The sequence below is a fragment of the Lachnellula hyalina genome, assembly GCF_007821495.1.
Source record: "Lachnellula hyalina strain CBS 185.66 chromosome Unknown contig00011, whole genome shotgun sequence".
Lineage (NCBI taxonomy): Eukaryota > Fungi > Ascomycota > Leotiomycetes > Helotiales > Lachnaceae > Lachnellula > Lachnellula hyalina.
Genome location: NW_022157125.1, coordinates 196081 through 213791, shown reverse-complemented (window position 1 = coordinate 213791; position 17711 = coordinate 196081). Strand labels below are relative to the sequence as shown.

Genomic DNA, 17711 nt, shown 5'->3' with positions numbered 1-17711 from the left:
TTTTACTTAGCATTGGTAGGGCGTTTACATAAGCTAGAGCTGGTGTATAAATTTTAGATGGGCTTGCTCGGTGGTTTTTAAGTAATGATATCAATTTCTCGACATCTCTTTTGTTCGATACATCTTCAAAGAACAAACTGTAGGCAACACGTGTATTCTTGTAGTGGCCTTTCTCAGCTGCCTTTGGAGCATGACTTGGCCTGACAGGGACTCAGCGACGCCTTCAATCCAACACGAAACCTGTATGACTAAATGCAGTGCTTCAGATTAACAAGAGCTGTCACCAAACCAACAATATAACCAAAGACTAAGCACCACTTTCGAGTCTCGATGTTATTTACCAGATATTCATGTTGTAAGCTCAACCGCACCGCAGTCCATAGCTTGTGCTATTACTCCATTCCTTTTTCCATTGCGCCACTTATTATAGCAAACCAGACGCTCAAATCATCATTCCTGCCCCGCTGTCATACAGTCAACGCCCGTTCATCGCTCTGCCTTCGAATCGTCAATTACAAATTCCTCCTCCGTCGAGAAAGCCAGCCAGCCAGACTTCACGAATTAATCGCCCCCCAAGTAGAACATCTTTCCCTTTCCCTTTTCCTTTCCATCCTGCTTCTCCTTCTCCTTCCCCTTGCTTTCACCCTTGCGGCTTCCGTCTTCCTTGCGCGCATCTCCAGCACTGCCACTGTCTCCAAACGACTGTGCGCTACCATTGCTACTGCCACCCCACTTGATCCGACATCTCAAGCACCGCTCATGCATACATCTCGGACAACTGCCATATTCAGATGGCTGTCCCATGTTATTGTTATTGCACTGCACGAGCACCTGCATCAGCATTCACCACTGCTTCCACTGCACTCTGACTCTCCTCTTCGCGGCCTGTGAATAGTACCTAGGGTAGATAGACATTGAACGTACCCGGCAACACCTCCAGCTCCAGTAATCGGTATTCGGCAGCGGCGCAGCGTCTAGCGCGTCTTGTGCTTGCGAGACGGAAGCGGCGGACATCTTGGAGAAGACATTAGAGGATGGAGTGGAGGAGGGCTGGCGCTGGTGGTGTGAGAATAGGGGGGGTGTGCTCGCGTGCGCGTGCTGGTGATGGGTTATTCGCGAGTCCATGGTAAGTGAGTGAGCCTCGGACTGGTGACGGACAGACAGAGGGAAGGTGCGAGCAAGAGATAATTACGTTAAGGTAAGTGAGCGGTGCGAAATGTATTTGAGTAGGCCAACGTGGGAGAGTTGGGGACGGGTAGTCGCAGCCCAGTTTGGGTTCTAGATCCAGAGTTTTGTCGTGTTCTTTGTTAAGGAGTGTAGTGTCGATGTGTGACTGACTTTGAGTTGCAGCTTCTGCTGGTGAATGTAAATGGAGCTATGGAGTAACAATCAATTGAATCTGAGATATCAAGAGCACCACATGGTTTGCTTTCAGTGTGAACCTGGATTGCTGCTTTTCTCTCATTTTGTTACTTTTGACAATCACTAGAAGGGGTTTGACCTGCTGAGCAAACTTTGCATTCCATCAATAAACCTTCGCCTACTCCTTGCACTTCTCTTCAAACTTCTTTCATCCCACATTCCAAGATACCAAGGGTAATCTCATGCTCCCGAATAGTGACCTTTTCAGTAATTATGTGTTCTTCATATCCAGAACTTCAATAAACTCCCGAGTCTCTTCGACGACTTCATATGATAGTGTGGAGGGACAACACAATCGCAAACTCTAGGCTAGGATCTGACTTATAGTTTCATCGTAATATAATTTATATATAATATGCTATGCAAAAGAATGTGTATGTAGAATGGATAGTGCTCTAAGTCTGTCGAAGCGCTCGTATTTATATGGTGCGATGCATTTTAGCTGCATACCTCCACTTCACGTGACGCCCCTTTGAACCCCACCACAATAGGTATGACCGTTCAAGAAATAGTCATCTCGTGGACGTATATTTGGTGGTCATGCTTAAGATGACTTGTGAATGCATATATCAGGGCTCAACATGTTGTTGGGGTTCGGATTAGATTAGATTAGATTACGAGTAGCATAAAGAGGCTGTTTTGTATGAAGTAAGGAACATTCCGCGAACACTCTTTAATTGTACGTATATTCCACGGTAAAGACTTTCCATTTAGACAGATTTCGGCGAACCAGTGTTTTAGATGTTCCAGCCACCCCGGAATTTCCGCCCACCCCAGAATTCTCGTTATTTGCCTTTTAATCCTGCCATGAGGACGCTCGCTCTAACATCCAATGATATTCCCAAAATAGCCCAAATTAACCGTGCATAAATCATGCATCTATCCACTATCCAACGCTCCAATCGGGGTTTTTACGATTGCTATCCTTCCGGCTGTGTTATCTGAAACGCGGGCTCATATCGCTCGCTTTTCTGTAGTTATTCTAAGACGCCGAGGCGTTTTCACGTAGTTCTAGGATTGTTGGATTGTTGTGTTGGAGTGTTAGGTTGTTGGAATTTACGTATCGTCGAGGTCTTGAGCTGTGAATAAACTTGACCCCCCCCCCCATTCCCCGACTCATTTTCTTCAGTGTCTCTACTTTTATCAAACAAGCAGAAAAATTCACCAACATATACTGTTTTTCCAACTGACAACCTTAAAAGTACCACTATTATAAAGTTCGGCAAAGCACTTGAATTTCCTGAACCTACCTGCTAAGACGTATATCATGGCTACCCACACTGTATCACCAGATTGTTTCGACATAATTTTGTTGATCAGAAGATATAATACGAACTACACGAAAGATGACAAGAGACGGCTGGACTACCGAGCACCTGAATCCTTGCTTGGAGGGTGTCGGAAGATGGAAGCGGGTGGCTACTCTCCGATGCAACACGACATCGACTACCTTGTCAAATCTCTGCTCTTCTTAAGAAGAGCATCATCTGTTGAAGACCACGGCAAGCTGGATATGAACTACGAGAAGATGTCTCGAACATTCCTGAGAATCGTGAAAGGCGGCGGGAGAAGAACGAGCGATAGCGGCATTGCGAAATTCAAGGGCATTTTTTCAAGCCCAGAGAAGGCCACTCTACCCGAGAAAATTTCCCCGCAGTTGAAACCAACCAAGCATGTCAACTTGAAAAGAAACTCAGGCTCTCAGCAGTTACCGGAGTCCCCCCACCCAGCAAAGTATCAACCAAAAGTGCCGCTCCAGCAACTATCTCCGAACAAGCCCGAGAGATTCTCAGCCAGTATAAGCGAAGGGCTGCAACCTACAGCATTATCCAGGAGGCTTTCCTCGCCCGATCGCCAGGTTCGAAATCACTATAAGAGCGGCAGGTCCTCTTCACCGCAACGCTTTATCCAGCACCGCAGATCCGCAATGTCCAAGACATCGACATCGACATCGACATCTCCTGACCAACTTGTTCAGACTAGAGGGAGCCCGCCGATTCTGCATCAGGTGTCTCGTCCTACGTCTGCAGTGCCTCTAGGCAGTATAAATAGCCCGCCGAGTGCAGGTGTGTATGGGGGACGGAGATCAATCAAGAACCGACTGGCGGAGGAAGAGGCATATGAGCGGGCTGCGAGACTTAGTAGTGATCTTTGGCACAGTTCGATAGCAAGCTAGTAGTGTAGTGTAGTGTAGTGTAGTGTAGTGGTACTCGGGAATTCTGTTTGATATACGTGTAGCTTATAAGACCAATGCAGGCATTTGGAAATTTAAAAGAGAGCTGTTGTGACACTGGAAATGGGGAGCAAGTTTTGTCGCAGCGCTGCTCGATCGAATGTTTCACTGGACGCGACTCTGTGAATAATGCCGAGAATCATACACGTCCAGAAAATTCATGACTCACAGACCTAAACTCTGCCGAATGAGCCAGCTCTGATTCCCCTACAGCTTCCCTGTTTATATTCAAGTTCCCAAGACCTGTTATTCGAGACACAAAACTCCATAACCGTCAGCTGATCTTCGAGGACATTCAAGCATCTGTTGAATTCATTCTGACCCCAGCACGACAATCAAGAAACATGTATTCACCCCCGTCCAAACTCACACTAGAGGGGGAGAGGAAAGATGCAGAAAGTCTGGTAGGGGTCCATGAAGAAAGCAACCTTAGCGCTCGTTTCCAACCACCTTAGCTTGGCGAGGAAGGGTTTGAAGATCTTACAGAGCGCTGGCTAGCTGCTTGTGACAAAACACCACAGGAAAGATTATCTTCGACATCGTCCCACTATTCTTCTGAGCCTTCTCTAACGCAATCCGAATCGGCATCCGAAAAAGAAGACTCTTGCCAACAAGACTCCCGCACTCCTTCTCCCATTGTGTCGAAAAACGAAGACTGTGAGGTACTAGAGCGACAGAAATTCAGAACCTTGCTTGGAATACAGAATTCGATAAATGAAAAATCCAATGCGTTTCAGAAGATTCATTATGACGTTCGAATACTGCATAAGATGTTAGGCCAACTCAAATCAGACATGCATGTCGATGAAGGCGTTGGCGTCTCAGAAGAAGCATTGCGCGAAGAAGCGGGAGAAACCTTTGCAGAGATGATGAGGCAGAAGAAGACGAAGAAAATACTAGAGGCTTTTAAGCTCTGTCTTCTGACAGCTCTCGAGAGCTATTTAAAGGAGGCGCCTAGCGCGAGAAGTGGAGAAGTGATCAAGGCACTGGAGAATATTATGAGCTTGGAGAAAGGGAAGGAAGCTCTGAAGCTGGAAAGACCGTCGCTGGATTTGGGGACGTGGAAGGATTTTGTGGACTGGATTATTTGGGAGGTGGAGGAATATCGCTGGATTGTCGGGTACGAGGATGCGGAGGTTGATGCGCAGCTGCTGGTTTGTGTAAAGCGGATGAAGTGGATGCTTGAACACCAAGAATATTGAGGCTGGAAGTAATGTCTGAATTTTTATGAATTTTGAAATACAGCCTGATTTTGAAATCGAAAACGAGATGATCAAATATATATCTCTAGGATCAATGATCCACGCATACCGCGATATGGCAAAAGAAAATTAATTTCAGATAATGAGGATTTGAGATTACATATTGAAACCGGGATGGAAAGGTCTCGGGGTAACAAATGCTTCCGGGTCAGACATACCTCTTCTCAATTCCGTGTCTGGTTGCCGCTATGTCGTCAACTGCAACATGCCTCTTCGGACTGCTATCAATGAATGTCACTCCAGCAGTCTGGTTATTAATATAACCACTTGCATGAATGATTCCCATGGCAAAGGATTAACTCTCACTAACAGCTTCTTTTTTTATGGGTATAAATATCCGCCCAACCTGCCCCCCTAGAACATAATACTTGAATTAACAAGGACAGAAGCCGCATCGGTTGCCTTCTAATGAACTTACATCACATTACCTAACTCCCAAAACCTAAAAAGAGCTGAACGTAGAATGCATCGCAGCAATCAAAACAGAGAGAATGGCAGAGCCGTAAGGGAAGGAGCACCGAGCCCATATCCCTTAGAATCGGAAAGCGAATTGTGGAGAAGTGATGACGGAGATAATTCAGTTTCTGACTCCAGAGATGACTTTCCAAGAGATTTTTTCACGTGGTTATATCTTTCGTATCCGAATAATATTGAGCGTCCAAGACATAGGACTTCCGCAACTAGACAAACCGGAAGCCAGGATGTACCCGCAACAAGGTAAGTCAAGCATACAAAAAACTTCCTTCTCCGGCACATCTTTAACCATACCCCGCATCTATCCAGGCACTCGGAGTCAACTACTCTGCCAGCAAGACCTGATGGAAGTTCTACAAGAAACGCAAGCCCAACACCACCAAAAGAGACAGATAAACACTATAACTTCACACCTGCACGGCGGGAGTCTCTACTGCGACAAATGAGAAATGAAATCGCCGTCTATGACGCACAAAGAGAACGTGCATTTGGGCGTGAACACGGATATCAAGTTTATGATTATCCGCGCACCGACGCCCCAACACGCAAACGCAAAAGGGCATTTGGAGAGCCAGACCGAGTAGAAGCCTTTTGGGATCCGTTGTGGGGCTATGAAACACCAAGATAGGACGCTGTCACACATGTGGTGAGCAGGGTTTTGGTCTGCTCTTCCCAAAGGATGTGGTAGGTCCTAAGCGATGGGGATTTGGCACCCAGCGACGGTTTAATCAGTGAGGTGATAATGATGCTGCTAAGACGCCTGCAGTTTGTGGATGTGCCTTGAGTAGATTGAGGCAGATGATTTGGTGAGTCAGTCGAAGACTTGTGTTACAGTTCCGGAGGATTGATTTATGGTGGTGAACTTCATAGGCAGCATAGACAGTAAGCGGTGAAGTAAAACAATACTATGACAATACAAACCCTCAATTTCCCGCAAGGGGTTGAAAATGCCCTGTTGTGGTCTGTTATAGAAATGGTGGTCTTTCAACCAAATCGCTAAGATATTGAGATGCTTAGTAATTTCCTGCCGGTCGGAGGGGTTCTTCCACCGCGGGGATTAAATGCCAAGATGAAACCCCGCCACCACCTTACTTATACCTTGTTTAGCCGCTCCTCACTTCAACAAGGCACCGACGGATGAATCAGCTGCTATATTATTTGTCCATGTGCTCAACACAGCCTTGCTATTATCCTTGTCACCCCACACCATTTCACATTCTCAGGTACATCTTATCAGGTGTTGTACTAGGTTTATGGCTCACGAGTGGCTCGTTATGATCGTGATCAACAAGCCAAGAACTCCCAGTCTCAGCTCTGCTGACCAGAGGAGAAGGCCGGCCCGTCTGTAAGCATATATATGGCTCTAGCAGCCTCTTGTGAGAGCAAATATTGCTCCATCCATCTCCTCACAAATACATATCAAAGCAATCCATCGAAACGCCTCAACGCACACATACAACCCGCGGTCAGTTTCCTGCTGCCCGCCACCACCATCATCACCACGCATATCAGCATCAGCATCGGCATCAACATCCCGAAATGTTCGGAATCTTTCGTACTATTTGGTGGGAGGTCTATGATCTCTGGGACGGTGTCTTGACCGGTCTAGGAGGTCTACTCATCAAAATGGGTCTCTGAAAATCCTCCATCTTGACTTCACAAGTTGGCCCCCCCTGCGAGATAATTCTGACCGAGCCTGATGTTTCCTGTCAACCTCAACCCTCATAGCTTACTGGAATCCGCAGTGAGCTCAGCGCCGGACATTCCACTCATCACTGAAAGAATGTCCGAACCTCAAAGCGGATTATTATACGCGCCACGTATATGGAGGCATTTCATCTCTGTTCTATATTCCTGGGAAGACAATATCTGGTCGAAAGCCTGTACGCGGAGATGACAGGCGGCAGGCGAGTGGCTACAGTTTTTGCCGCTGTTGGGGCAGTGTACGATACTATAGGAATATGGCTTATTGGTTCGCAGGACGACATTAAGCCTGTAATATTAGCAGAATGCATACCATCCCTCACTTCTTCTCTTCTCCCCTATCATTATTTCACTACCATTTGGGTTTTCCCCGGTCCTCAAATTTTATCACTTATCGATCTGTCCTTTCTGTTGTCTCAACTTGATCGCCCCTACATTACACAAGCTCGTAATATTGCATCACCACCATATCCTGTGTCACTCACCTGGGCACGTGGAAATGAAGGAATTGGATACTGAACTTTTGTTGCAAGTCGCAAACGAACAGACCGGCGGAAGCCGATGACACCCAATACTTTCCGCCACCAAGTCGGTGTGCGGAGCTCGAGTGCGTTAGATGGGATGGGAGACAAGGATCCTCCTCCTAATTAATGGGACAGCCTTGGATGTCAAGTGACAGAATCTTGCTACAATTGCAAGTCACAAGAGAGATCATTCTTTTTCACCCAGGACCACCAGCGAGGCAACCCCAGCACTACTAGTCTTGGGAGAACGAAGCTTCTTGGTAGTTGAAAGCGTAAAGTGCTATGACCAAAAACATTGGGCTGTTCACTTGAGAAGGTCATTTCCCTCTGCATCATTAATAAGAAGCTGCGTAACTGCAAGCTCCTCCAGTGCACATCTGGTAGCGTGCAGAATGAAGAAGAAGTGTCGCCATATAATACTTGCGCCAGAGGTTGCAAGGTCCATTGACCGTTCGATAACGAATTGTCGATGTCCTTCTGCAGTTCAAATTCCTCAAGACGTCTGAGTGCCAAGTATAGGACTACAATAGAAATACTACCAGACCAAATCCACGAATTAAATAGGCTCTACCAATTATACATGCACTAAATTCCTAAGGCTTGGATTGGTTACAAATTTGATGCTTGAATTTCCATGTGTTTATTCACGTAATGTGCTTTTACGGATGGATATAGCTGCAATTGTAGGTTAATAAATACGGGGCCTCGAGTCAGATCATGCACGTGACAATTTTGTTATCCGGCTGAAGATCCGCGAATATTTCAAAGGAAGATATACTCCGTATGATAATAGGAGAGATCAGAGTATAAAAGAAGAGGCTGTGGCCGCTTAAACGTTACTTGGTACTTGGTGCACAATAGCTCGCCTAATATACTTCTAGATTTTTGCGGATAATGCATAAAGCAATCTTGTGAAGTTAAATAAAACCTGAAGGCTTTAGCAAAATTAAAACTAACTTACTAGTAGAGAATAGAGTATAAGAGAAGAGGCTATAGCCGCTTAAACGTTACTTGATGCACTTAGCACTATGCTTTTACTGTCCTTCTGGAGTTTTGGGGACAATGCATAAAGCAGCCTCGTAAAGTCATACAAAACCTAGCGAATTATCATTATCGTGCATAGGAAACATAATCCCGAAAACTGTACCTTGTATCCTGAAATAATTTTGCTGGCGATAAAGAGCGAAATCCTGATTTTTCCAGGATTTCAGGGTTGAGGGTGGATTCGTACTGTATAGTCCCAGCCCCGCGAAAAAGTCAACACCAACCTCCCTAAATATAACATAACACGCGGCACGACACGACATACTTGGTGAGATGAATTCTTAATCTTTGTATTTTGTGATCAAAACATACAACAGAACGTTTCCAGCTTTCATCTGATCAGTTCCATTAAAAGTTTGGATTTCCGAAACATACCAGACGAATACCGCCAATCACAGACTCGAGAACCTACCGAACGCTCGGGCTATACCGTACGAGTACCTCGTTGACCGATAACGATCTTCATTATTCAAGGTGCACAAGAATCACAACACAACCAACGTACGCTTCGATATTTTACTGCTTTTGTTTCTCGGTTTTATCGAATACTAGAAGACTAGAGGAGACTATTTTATCTACATCTCTCGGCTCTTCTTTCTCTCTTGTCTTCCATTCCGCATCAACAGATCCGCTTGGTCCTTCACCTCCGACACAAAGTGGGACGACGCATGAACATTATCGAAGACCGACTAGGATACCAGCGGACGCCGATCTGATATACCCTACGCGGAACTACGCCTCTTCCACGAATCCAGCCCAAAGAGGAGGCAGTAGGGACAATTGATGCAAATCTGACCAGGGGCTTCCACATTTCACAATGCAAAACACTCCTTCCACAAGCTTCGAGCCTTTCTCCTCTCGATCTCTCCCCAAACCATCGCATCAAAGAACGCTCTCCGTCGCCAATACCCCGGGCGCATCAAGAGATTCGTCATTGCAGAAAGTATGGGCCGATGATTACTATGCGGAGGACTTTGCTGGCGGAATAGCTCTATCATTCGAACAAGGCATCCCTTCTCCCCCTGCGCTCGCAGCCCTCCCTCGAAGCATTCCTCTCTCTGCGGAAGAGGAACCACAACCAGCACGCCAACCTCGAACCCATCAACGCTCACTTACCGACTTGCTGCCCTTTCGAACACCCCATCCAAACTCGAAGTCTCCGGAGCGAAGTCCGGTGAAGCAGAGAATCGAGGACGAATTCATGTCTACCCTTACGGGCGACCGAGACGGCATGATAAAGGTTGCTGATAAATCGAAAGGTGGGCTGGCCTCTTGGTTTACAGGATCTTCTGCTCCAGTTGCTCTAGGCGTACCTGTTGGTGGAGAGGAGCTTCCACCTCCCCCCTCAATGTCTTCTTCAAGGTCCACATCCCCAGAACGTCAACCTGGGAAGCTCCAAAAACGGCCTACGCTGCAGACAATGGATTCCACAAGTAGTGTAAGCACGACGCAATCGAAACCACAGACATCGAGGTTCAACTTCTTCTCTCCAAAAACACCCATCAAGAACACTATCCAGCTCCCTGCAGACGTAAGAACCCCATGATTTCACATCTCATAACTAGGAGTCGGAAGAATATCTCGAGCTTCTGCTCCGAGGCTGTCACAGCTCTTGAGTCATGATTCGATTCTGCTCCTAAACCTTGAAGCAATAGCTAACTGTTTTCTCTCTCTAGATGATGAATGATGACGAATTCCTTTCCCTTGATGTTACCCAGGCTCTCTTTCCACAAGGAAACGCCCAAGATCCCTTCTCGCCAGCGTCATTCAAGAATCTTCTCATGAATGCAGAGGGAATTTTGCTCAAGCTACAGACGGCATATAAACTTCGCACGCTATCCCTCCATGAACTCAGCGCGGACAAATCCGCCATCGAAGAGGAGCTAGAAGAAGCATCAACCCGGGCAACATGTCTGCGGACGCAACTTGAGGATATGGCTTCAAGAGTTTCAGAGCAAGATGCCAAGGTTGCTGATTTAACAGCACAACTCGAGAGAGAAAAACAGGCCAGGACAGCGGAGAAAGAAGCAAGGGAAAAATCAATTGCGCTGATCCAAGCGAGTGCAAGAGATTCAAGAAGCTACAATGAGGTGCCCGACATTTTGAGCGAGGATCTTGGCATATCAAACGCGCATGGGAAACAGAAGAAATGGCGAGGTAAGAATGACCCGATCCTATATATCTCCGTTTCTAGCATTCAAGAGTTACAAGAGAGATTTCTGGAGCTCCTAACCCAGATTTCTAAGATTGTCTCAAAGCTCTTGAACATTATCAGTACTCCTCCTTCCGGACAAAGCTAACTCGTTTTCTTTACAGGCTCAGCTGATCTCAGCACCGAAGGCGATTCAGACACCGAATCCGAATCTGTATTCTCACGTTCCCGCTCGCCAACTTTTACGACCGCCTCGGTTTCGACTATGGCGAGCACCCCTGAATTGGGACAGGCTGAGTTTACACGTACGGTTTCGAATACAAATCCGCCTTCACAGCGACCAAGACTATCTTTGCAACAAAAGAGCACATTCCAGAAGTTTTTACAGGGCATTACACCAGCTGTTGTTGAGGAGGATGATAAGTTTGGTGGCATTGGAATGGGAGTCGATGGATGCACGAATTGCCGGGGCAAAGATGCAAGTGTTGCTTGGGATACTGTCGGTTTACTACGCGCGGAGAACAAAGGTTTGAAAGAACAAGTAGGGATATTAGAAGGTGGGGTCGATGGTGCTCTGGCGTTTTGCTACACAATGTCTCATTCTGAGTGAATGATTGATACCCGAATGATTTATACAGGTGACGGCGTTTCAGACTGGGAATGCATTGTGGTACAGCTAGGATCGATTCCAGCATGGCGCAAGCGACCATCCAGATAGAATAGATATGGATTAGTGGTTACACACAGTTTGCAGAAGCCTTTTTGGTTAGAATACATTTTCAACAATCAATTCCTACTCCTGCTGTGTTGAGTGTTCCATCCAGACCTCAGCTATAATGTGCGGCCAATTTGAATCTGCTACTTAAGAGCCCATCTTGACCAACGCGGGATGCTGGGTTACTTTGTTTACTTTGAGGTATATATAGGTGGGGTAACTACAGTAGCGTAACTACAGTAGCGTATGGCTACGGGTGGCGCTTTCAAGCTTAATTCAGGGGCGACTGGAAGCGAGCTCTCAGGGGCTCGCCTCGCCTCGCCCCGCTAGTCTATTGCAAAACATCCAACACATTATTCAAAAGAGACGGTTCAGCAAGGTGCTATTATCTATGCAGTGGGTTTTCAAACCCGAACAAAGAATCCCAGGGTCATAGCTAATTACTACTTGCACTATAAATATAAAATAAAAACCCATCTTACTCGTATTCAGGCTAAGCGGGCAGCCTAGCGTGACGACGCCACCTGCCATATTCGACACGCCAAGCAGCCTTCTTTTCGTCCCTCACCTCAACACCACAGTTTCCTCTTGACATATCACGTTATTCGTCGATATGCACGGTCCCGAGGTATCCGTGCCAACGTTTCCGTGCGTCTTTGACAGGCACCGAGATGCATTTTAAGCAAATACCCAAGGACAACACATTGCTATCACTTTTAGAAGCGGAGTTGTAGCCAATGACAATTCTCCGAGAGTTATATCACATTTTCTCCGCATTTAGGGCAATCAATCCCTCCCTTTCTTATCTACCAACTTTGCAAGGGAGCTCCGCATGCCGATATTCACCCCATGCGTGTTGCTTTTAATAAGCCCGCCTTGCTTATCCATATTAAGCAGGTGTACCTGCAACTGCTTTAATTTCTGGGGCGATACATGAAGCTAGGAGATCGACAACATACATAAACACACCCATCCCATGCCACTGGGATCTTTTCCAGGTCTAGATTTCCTTCTTGCAAAGTCACCATGTTGCACGCCTTCACCACTCTCCTCCTGGCCACTTTGGTCTCAGGGTCATGCAATGCAGATAATTGTCTTCGCGCCATGAGAGCAACTCAGACACCAGGTCGTCTCGAGGCTGCTCAATCGTTCTGTGCTACTTTCACCCAGAGCTCCGTGGCTGCTACGGCTATTCCGACGTATGCCGCTGAGGCTTGCACGCTAGATCAAAATGGGAACCAAACATTGAGGATTTCGAGCGCCTGTAGCTGCATTGCGGCATCTACAACATCAGTCACTAGTACGTCTAGTGCTTCGAGTACTTCTAGTGTAATTGGAGGCGCGTGTGCAACTGTGAGTAGTCTAGCCGCTGCCCAAAGAGCTGTTTCTCCAGCTGGTATGTTTCTGTTCCATGAAATGAAATTCGACGAGGTTGACAAAATTAGCAACCCCAACTGTCGCAGCATCATTGGCATATGACTGCCTAAATTCAGTTCCGTTACATAAAGACGCAGCTCTTGCTTTGGTGGACTCTATGGAACCGTATCTGGAATGGCAGTCAGACTCTGCATACAAAAAAGATCCCCCGCCAAATTACTTTTACCCCCCTATTGATATTTTCGGGTACCTTGCTTCAGTAAAGGCAAATCTGGAAAATGATGTCTATCCCAACGAATATGAGTTTCAGGCCGATTTATACAACGTATTTGCAAAGGCTCATGACGGACATTTTGTTTTCTACCCTGATGCCCTTACCGAAGCTATTGAATGGGGCAGACAACGATCTCTAATTTCAATCAGCGTGGATACATTTTCGATTCCTCAGATTTATCTCTATGGTTCGTAATCATGACACCTCAAATCCGATCAAATTGCTAAATACTACTGCAGAGGACGCGACTTCTTGTCCAGACACTGCTTCTGTTGTTGTTCAAATCAACGGCATCGATGCTGCCACTTATGTAGCCGATTTTGCTTACACCGCTTCGTTCAATCAAGACGCTGATGCCGCTTATAATACCATGTTCTTCGAAAAAGCCTTTGTTGCAGGTGCTATTTCTAAGGGCTACTTTTCGGGTGGAGGCCGAATGAGGTAGGTTTAAGAACTCTTCCTCCAGTTTGTCCCGATCCTTGACTAAACATAATCAGGTACATCTATCCTGGTCCAAATACCACATTTACCTTTGAGAATGGAACTGTTCTCACTCTAGAGAACGTCGGAAAGGTGAAAGGAGATTTCACTGGGGTTACTGATGGTCCAAGTTTCTACACCAAGTTCTGTTCGGGTTCAAACAGCGAAGATGGAGCAGCCGATGCCCTCAGTGCTACCGATGCTGCTGATGTGGTTGACCCTGGATACCCAACTCCCATTGATATCACAGGTGATGGAATTGTCTCTGGATATTACCTGGATGGAATAGGATTCGAAGATGTCGCTGTGATCAGTCTTTTAGCTTTCGAGTCAGAGTCACCGCTTGAGTTTCAACAGACTGCACAGAAGTTCTTCGCCGATGCCATCAAGGCTGGAAAGACCAAGCTTGTGATCGACCTGAGTGCGAATGGTGGAGGCTATATTCTTCAAGGATACGACCTTTTCCGGCAATTGTTCCCACAGATTACTCAAGATGGGTTCTCGCGGCTTCGGGAAAGTGATAGCTTACTTGCAATTTCCAAAATCTACTCTGATTCTATTCCGTCCGACTACGATCCAAACACTGCATCTGCCGAAACCATTTCCCTTTACGAAAGCTTTTTTAACTACCGATATGATCTCAACTTGCTTGATCAGCCATTCCAGTCTTTCAATGAAAAGTTCGCTGCGCATGTGTTCAAGTCAGACATCTTTACCGATATTCTAAGATGGAACCTAGATGATCCTCTTACTACAAGCAACGAAACCTTTGGATTAGGCATGGATATCACTGGTTATGGAAGCCGCAAGAACTTCACGCAGCCTTTCGAATCCGATAATATGATTATGTTGATGGATGGATATTGTGCGTCGACGTGTACTCTATTCGCCGAGATGATGCGTTTACAAGGGAATGTCAAGACGATTGCAATGGGTGGCCGACCACAGGTTGGTGGTATTCAAGGAGTGGGTGGTATCAAGGGAGCTCAAATCTTGGGCTGGGGAGACATATACGCCAATGCTCAAGAGGCTTTGTCTATAGGAATTGCGACGCCCCAGGAAACAACAGCACTACAGCGCTTCTCAGATCTACCCGTCAACCGAAGTTCGAGCAGCGGAATCAACATCAGAGACCAGATCTTGCGGGGGAATCTGAATGACGGTGTGCCGGCACAATTTGTTACTGAGGTGGCAGATTGCAGGTTGTACTATACACTGCCTATGATCACCAACGTAACGGAGCTTTGGAAGAGTGCTGCGAGCGCTGCGTTTAACGGTGGGAGCTGTGCTTCTGGAAGCTTGCCGAAGAGAGAAGCTGGTATGGGTATGGGGACTAAGAGGTCTGTGGTTTCGCAGCCCGCTGCACGACATGTGGTCAAGAAGGAGATTAATAAAGATGCACGGTGGAGCTTGAGACATGGTAGGAAAGTCATCGCGTAGACGAAAGGGTCAATGCAAAAACTTCATTTAGCTGCGACGTCGGAGGTAATACACGGAGTAGTAAGGCGAATAGATGGAGGGTGCAAAAGTTTTAGAATATCCCACATACTAATAATTTGTTTGATCAAAGGCTTGGAACTGCAGAACAAATATACTATCATTATAAGACAAGTTCCATTTTGTACCCGATTAATAGCTTGCTTCGAAACAGAATATTGAATTGCTATATTTCAATCTACATATCTATTTATACTGTAAAAGCCCCCCCCTTAAAAAACGCACGCTCAAATCCTCTTCCCTATCATCGTAGCACAAGTACACTCCCCATTAGTCATGCACCGTGCGACCTCACCCGCAAGCGGACAAGTCCCACAATCCTGATCAGTCTTACAAGTCGTCGCCGCTGTACTGCTTGTAGCGGCAGCTGAAGACGTTTTGATTTCTGAACTTGTGGTTCTGGTGCTGGTGCTCGTTGGCACGCTGATGGTCTTCGGACAGGAGTTTCCGGCGCTCCGGAGGGCGTTATAGTTGTTGTGTAGGTTCCTACGTTGCATGTGCATATCCCGTCGCCGTCTTCCAGGCTTGGGTTGGTGCAGTAGAGAGATGTGGTTGGCTTGGGAGCTGTACTTGTTTTGGATGTGGAGGTTGCTGAAGATGCAGATGAAGATGATCGCGTTGAGGAAGCCGAGGATCGCGTGCTTGTGATGAGTGTTGAACTTGTGCTTGACATTGAAGATGATCGAGTTTGAGAGCTAGATACGGAGGATCTCGTGCTTGTGCTTGATATTGAAGATGATAAAGTTTTAGAGCTAGATACGGAGGATCTCGTGCTTGTGCTAAGTTTTGAACCTGTACTAGACACTGTGGATGAACCGGAGGCTGAGGTCGTGCCGTTGGAGCCACTAGCAAATTTGCAGCCTGCTGTAGGTATCGGCAGAGTGAACTTTGACGGCATGCATGCCAAAATTGTTTGGAACGCTTCAATTTTCAAGGCCATTGCAGTAGCATCGGCATCGCTCTCGTCGGCCAAGTAGTACGGCACTGCTGTTGACCCAGGCGGTATAGACGACGTACTAGCCGAGACTGTTGTCGTGGCCGTCTTCCCGGTTCCACTGCAGCCAGAGACGGTAGATGTTGAGCAACTCGTCTTTGTGATCGTAGCAACGGCAGAACTGCTCGTATCTCCAGATACGAAGGACGTTGAGAGAGAAATCGTTTGAGTGCACACCGGGAATTCCGTGCTGCCAGAACACGAGGAAGATGAAGACGAGGTCGCGGAAGTCCTGGATGACGAGCCCTCTGTGGAAGATGGATCGTTTTCTTCTTCTTTCTGTAGATCCTTGGCAATCTCTGCCAGAGTGTCTGTTAGGTTTTCAATCTCCGTGAGATCCACCACTTTCGCATTGACGCCGTCTACCAAATTGTTCACCACATCCTTCGCACAGGTAAGCAGCTTTCCAACATCGTTGATAGCACCGCTGATTGCGTTGCCAATACTAGATATAATACTCCTGTCATGGAGTATCGCTCGAAGTTGCCTCTCTGACAATGTATGCCCATTTCTCTTTCTTTTTGTGTTTGTACAGTCCGGCATATCAGGAGGTTTAACATCCAGGTCATCAAGTAACGCAAGAGTTTCGTCTTTAGTCTTCTGAACATCGTCCAGGTATTGAGATCTTAACTTATCATCCGTAAGCCATTTTCGATTAGATTGGAGTGCAAAGAATAAGCCTCCAAGGAATACAGCTTCAGATGTTTCTGCGGCGTCGGAGATCGTAGTCGTTGGAATATTAAACCATGTGAAAGATACAGGTGATATGGTTGAGTCTTCGCCACTCCATGTATTACTAAAAGTAACAGGAACCGTTGATGTTGGACTTCCCGACGAATCCGAGGAACTTCTCGAGCTCGTGGTTGAAAATGGTAGAACGCCGCTTCCAGGTAACGAGGCTGAGGATACGGATGACGCCTTGCTACTTGCGCTTGATGCTGTGGTGGTAGAGTTTGAGCTCAATGTTGAGGATGAGGATGATGATGATGCCTTTCCATTGGAGCTAATTTTGCTGGATCCAGTCACCGTGGAGCTTGTGGTCGATACAGTCCCTGTGAGTTTAGAACTTCTAGAGCTCTCAGAACTACTGGAACTGGAAGTGCGTGTCACAGAGATGGTCGAGTTGAAGCTGGATGAGGCTGACCTGGTATTCGTAGAGGATTTCGTAATAGGTGCACTCCCGGATAAACTGGACAATATCCCAGGTGTACTTGACGACGAGCGGGAGGAAGTACTCGTAGACGAGTTGGACAAAGTAAACCGAGGCAATGTCACACCCTGAGAAGATGAGCTTGAAGTGATACTTGAAGAATTTGTAGATTTATCCTGTCTAAAAACCAAAGCATTCGATAGTGCCAAGAGGCTGAGAAACGCTATGACTTTAGCCATTTTGAACAAGAGATGGAGGAGTGACAGAAACGGAGTAAACAGGAGGCAAGAGCTAGGTAGGCAAGGGAGACGAACTGCTCAGATAAGAGGACAGACATCTGTATAGGAATAAGACTAAGCGGTGATCTGACAAAGTAGGAAGATTTATTTATGGAAACATCATCGCAGGA

The 17711-nt window shown here is 46.6% G+C and overlaps 3 protein-coding genes across 3 annotated transcripts; 2 read left to right on the top strand and 1 right to left on the bottom strand.

The window, feature by feature from the left end:
* Positions 1-9480: 9480 nt before the first annotated feature.
* Positions 9481-11425, top strand: LHYA1_G002555 (uncharacterized protein; the record flags this gene model as incomplete). Its single annotated transcript, XM_031147531.1, has 3 exons — positions 9481-10194; positions 10340-10820; positions 10980-11425. The coding sequence occupies 3 exons, from the start codon at positions 9481-9483 to the stop codon at positions 11423-11425; spliced, it is 1641 nt and encodes a 546-aa protein (XP_031008826.1).
* Positions 11426-12556: 1131 nt separating this feature from the next.
* Positions 12557-15101, top strand: ustP_1 (Peptidase S41 family protein; the record flags this gene model as incomplete). The annotated part of the gene is made up of 4 exons (XM_031147530.1): positions 12557-12926; positions 12976-13368; positions 13421-13622; positions 13679-15101. The coding sequence occupies 4 exons, from the start codon at positions 12557-12559 to the stop codon at positions 15099-15101; spliced, it is 2388 nt and encodes a 795-aa protein (XP_031008825.1).
* A 331-nt stretch (positions 15102-15432) lies between these two features.
* On the bottom strand, positions 15433-17541 carry LHYA1_G002553 (uncharacterized protein; the record flags this gene model as incomplete). Its single annotated transcript, XM_031147529.1, has 1 exon — positions 15433-17541. One exon carries the CDS (start codon positions 17539-17541, stop codon positions 15433-15435), a length of 2109 nt encoding a protein of 702 aa, XP_031008832.1.
* Positions 17542-17711: the final 170 nt, after the last annotated feature.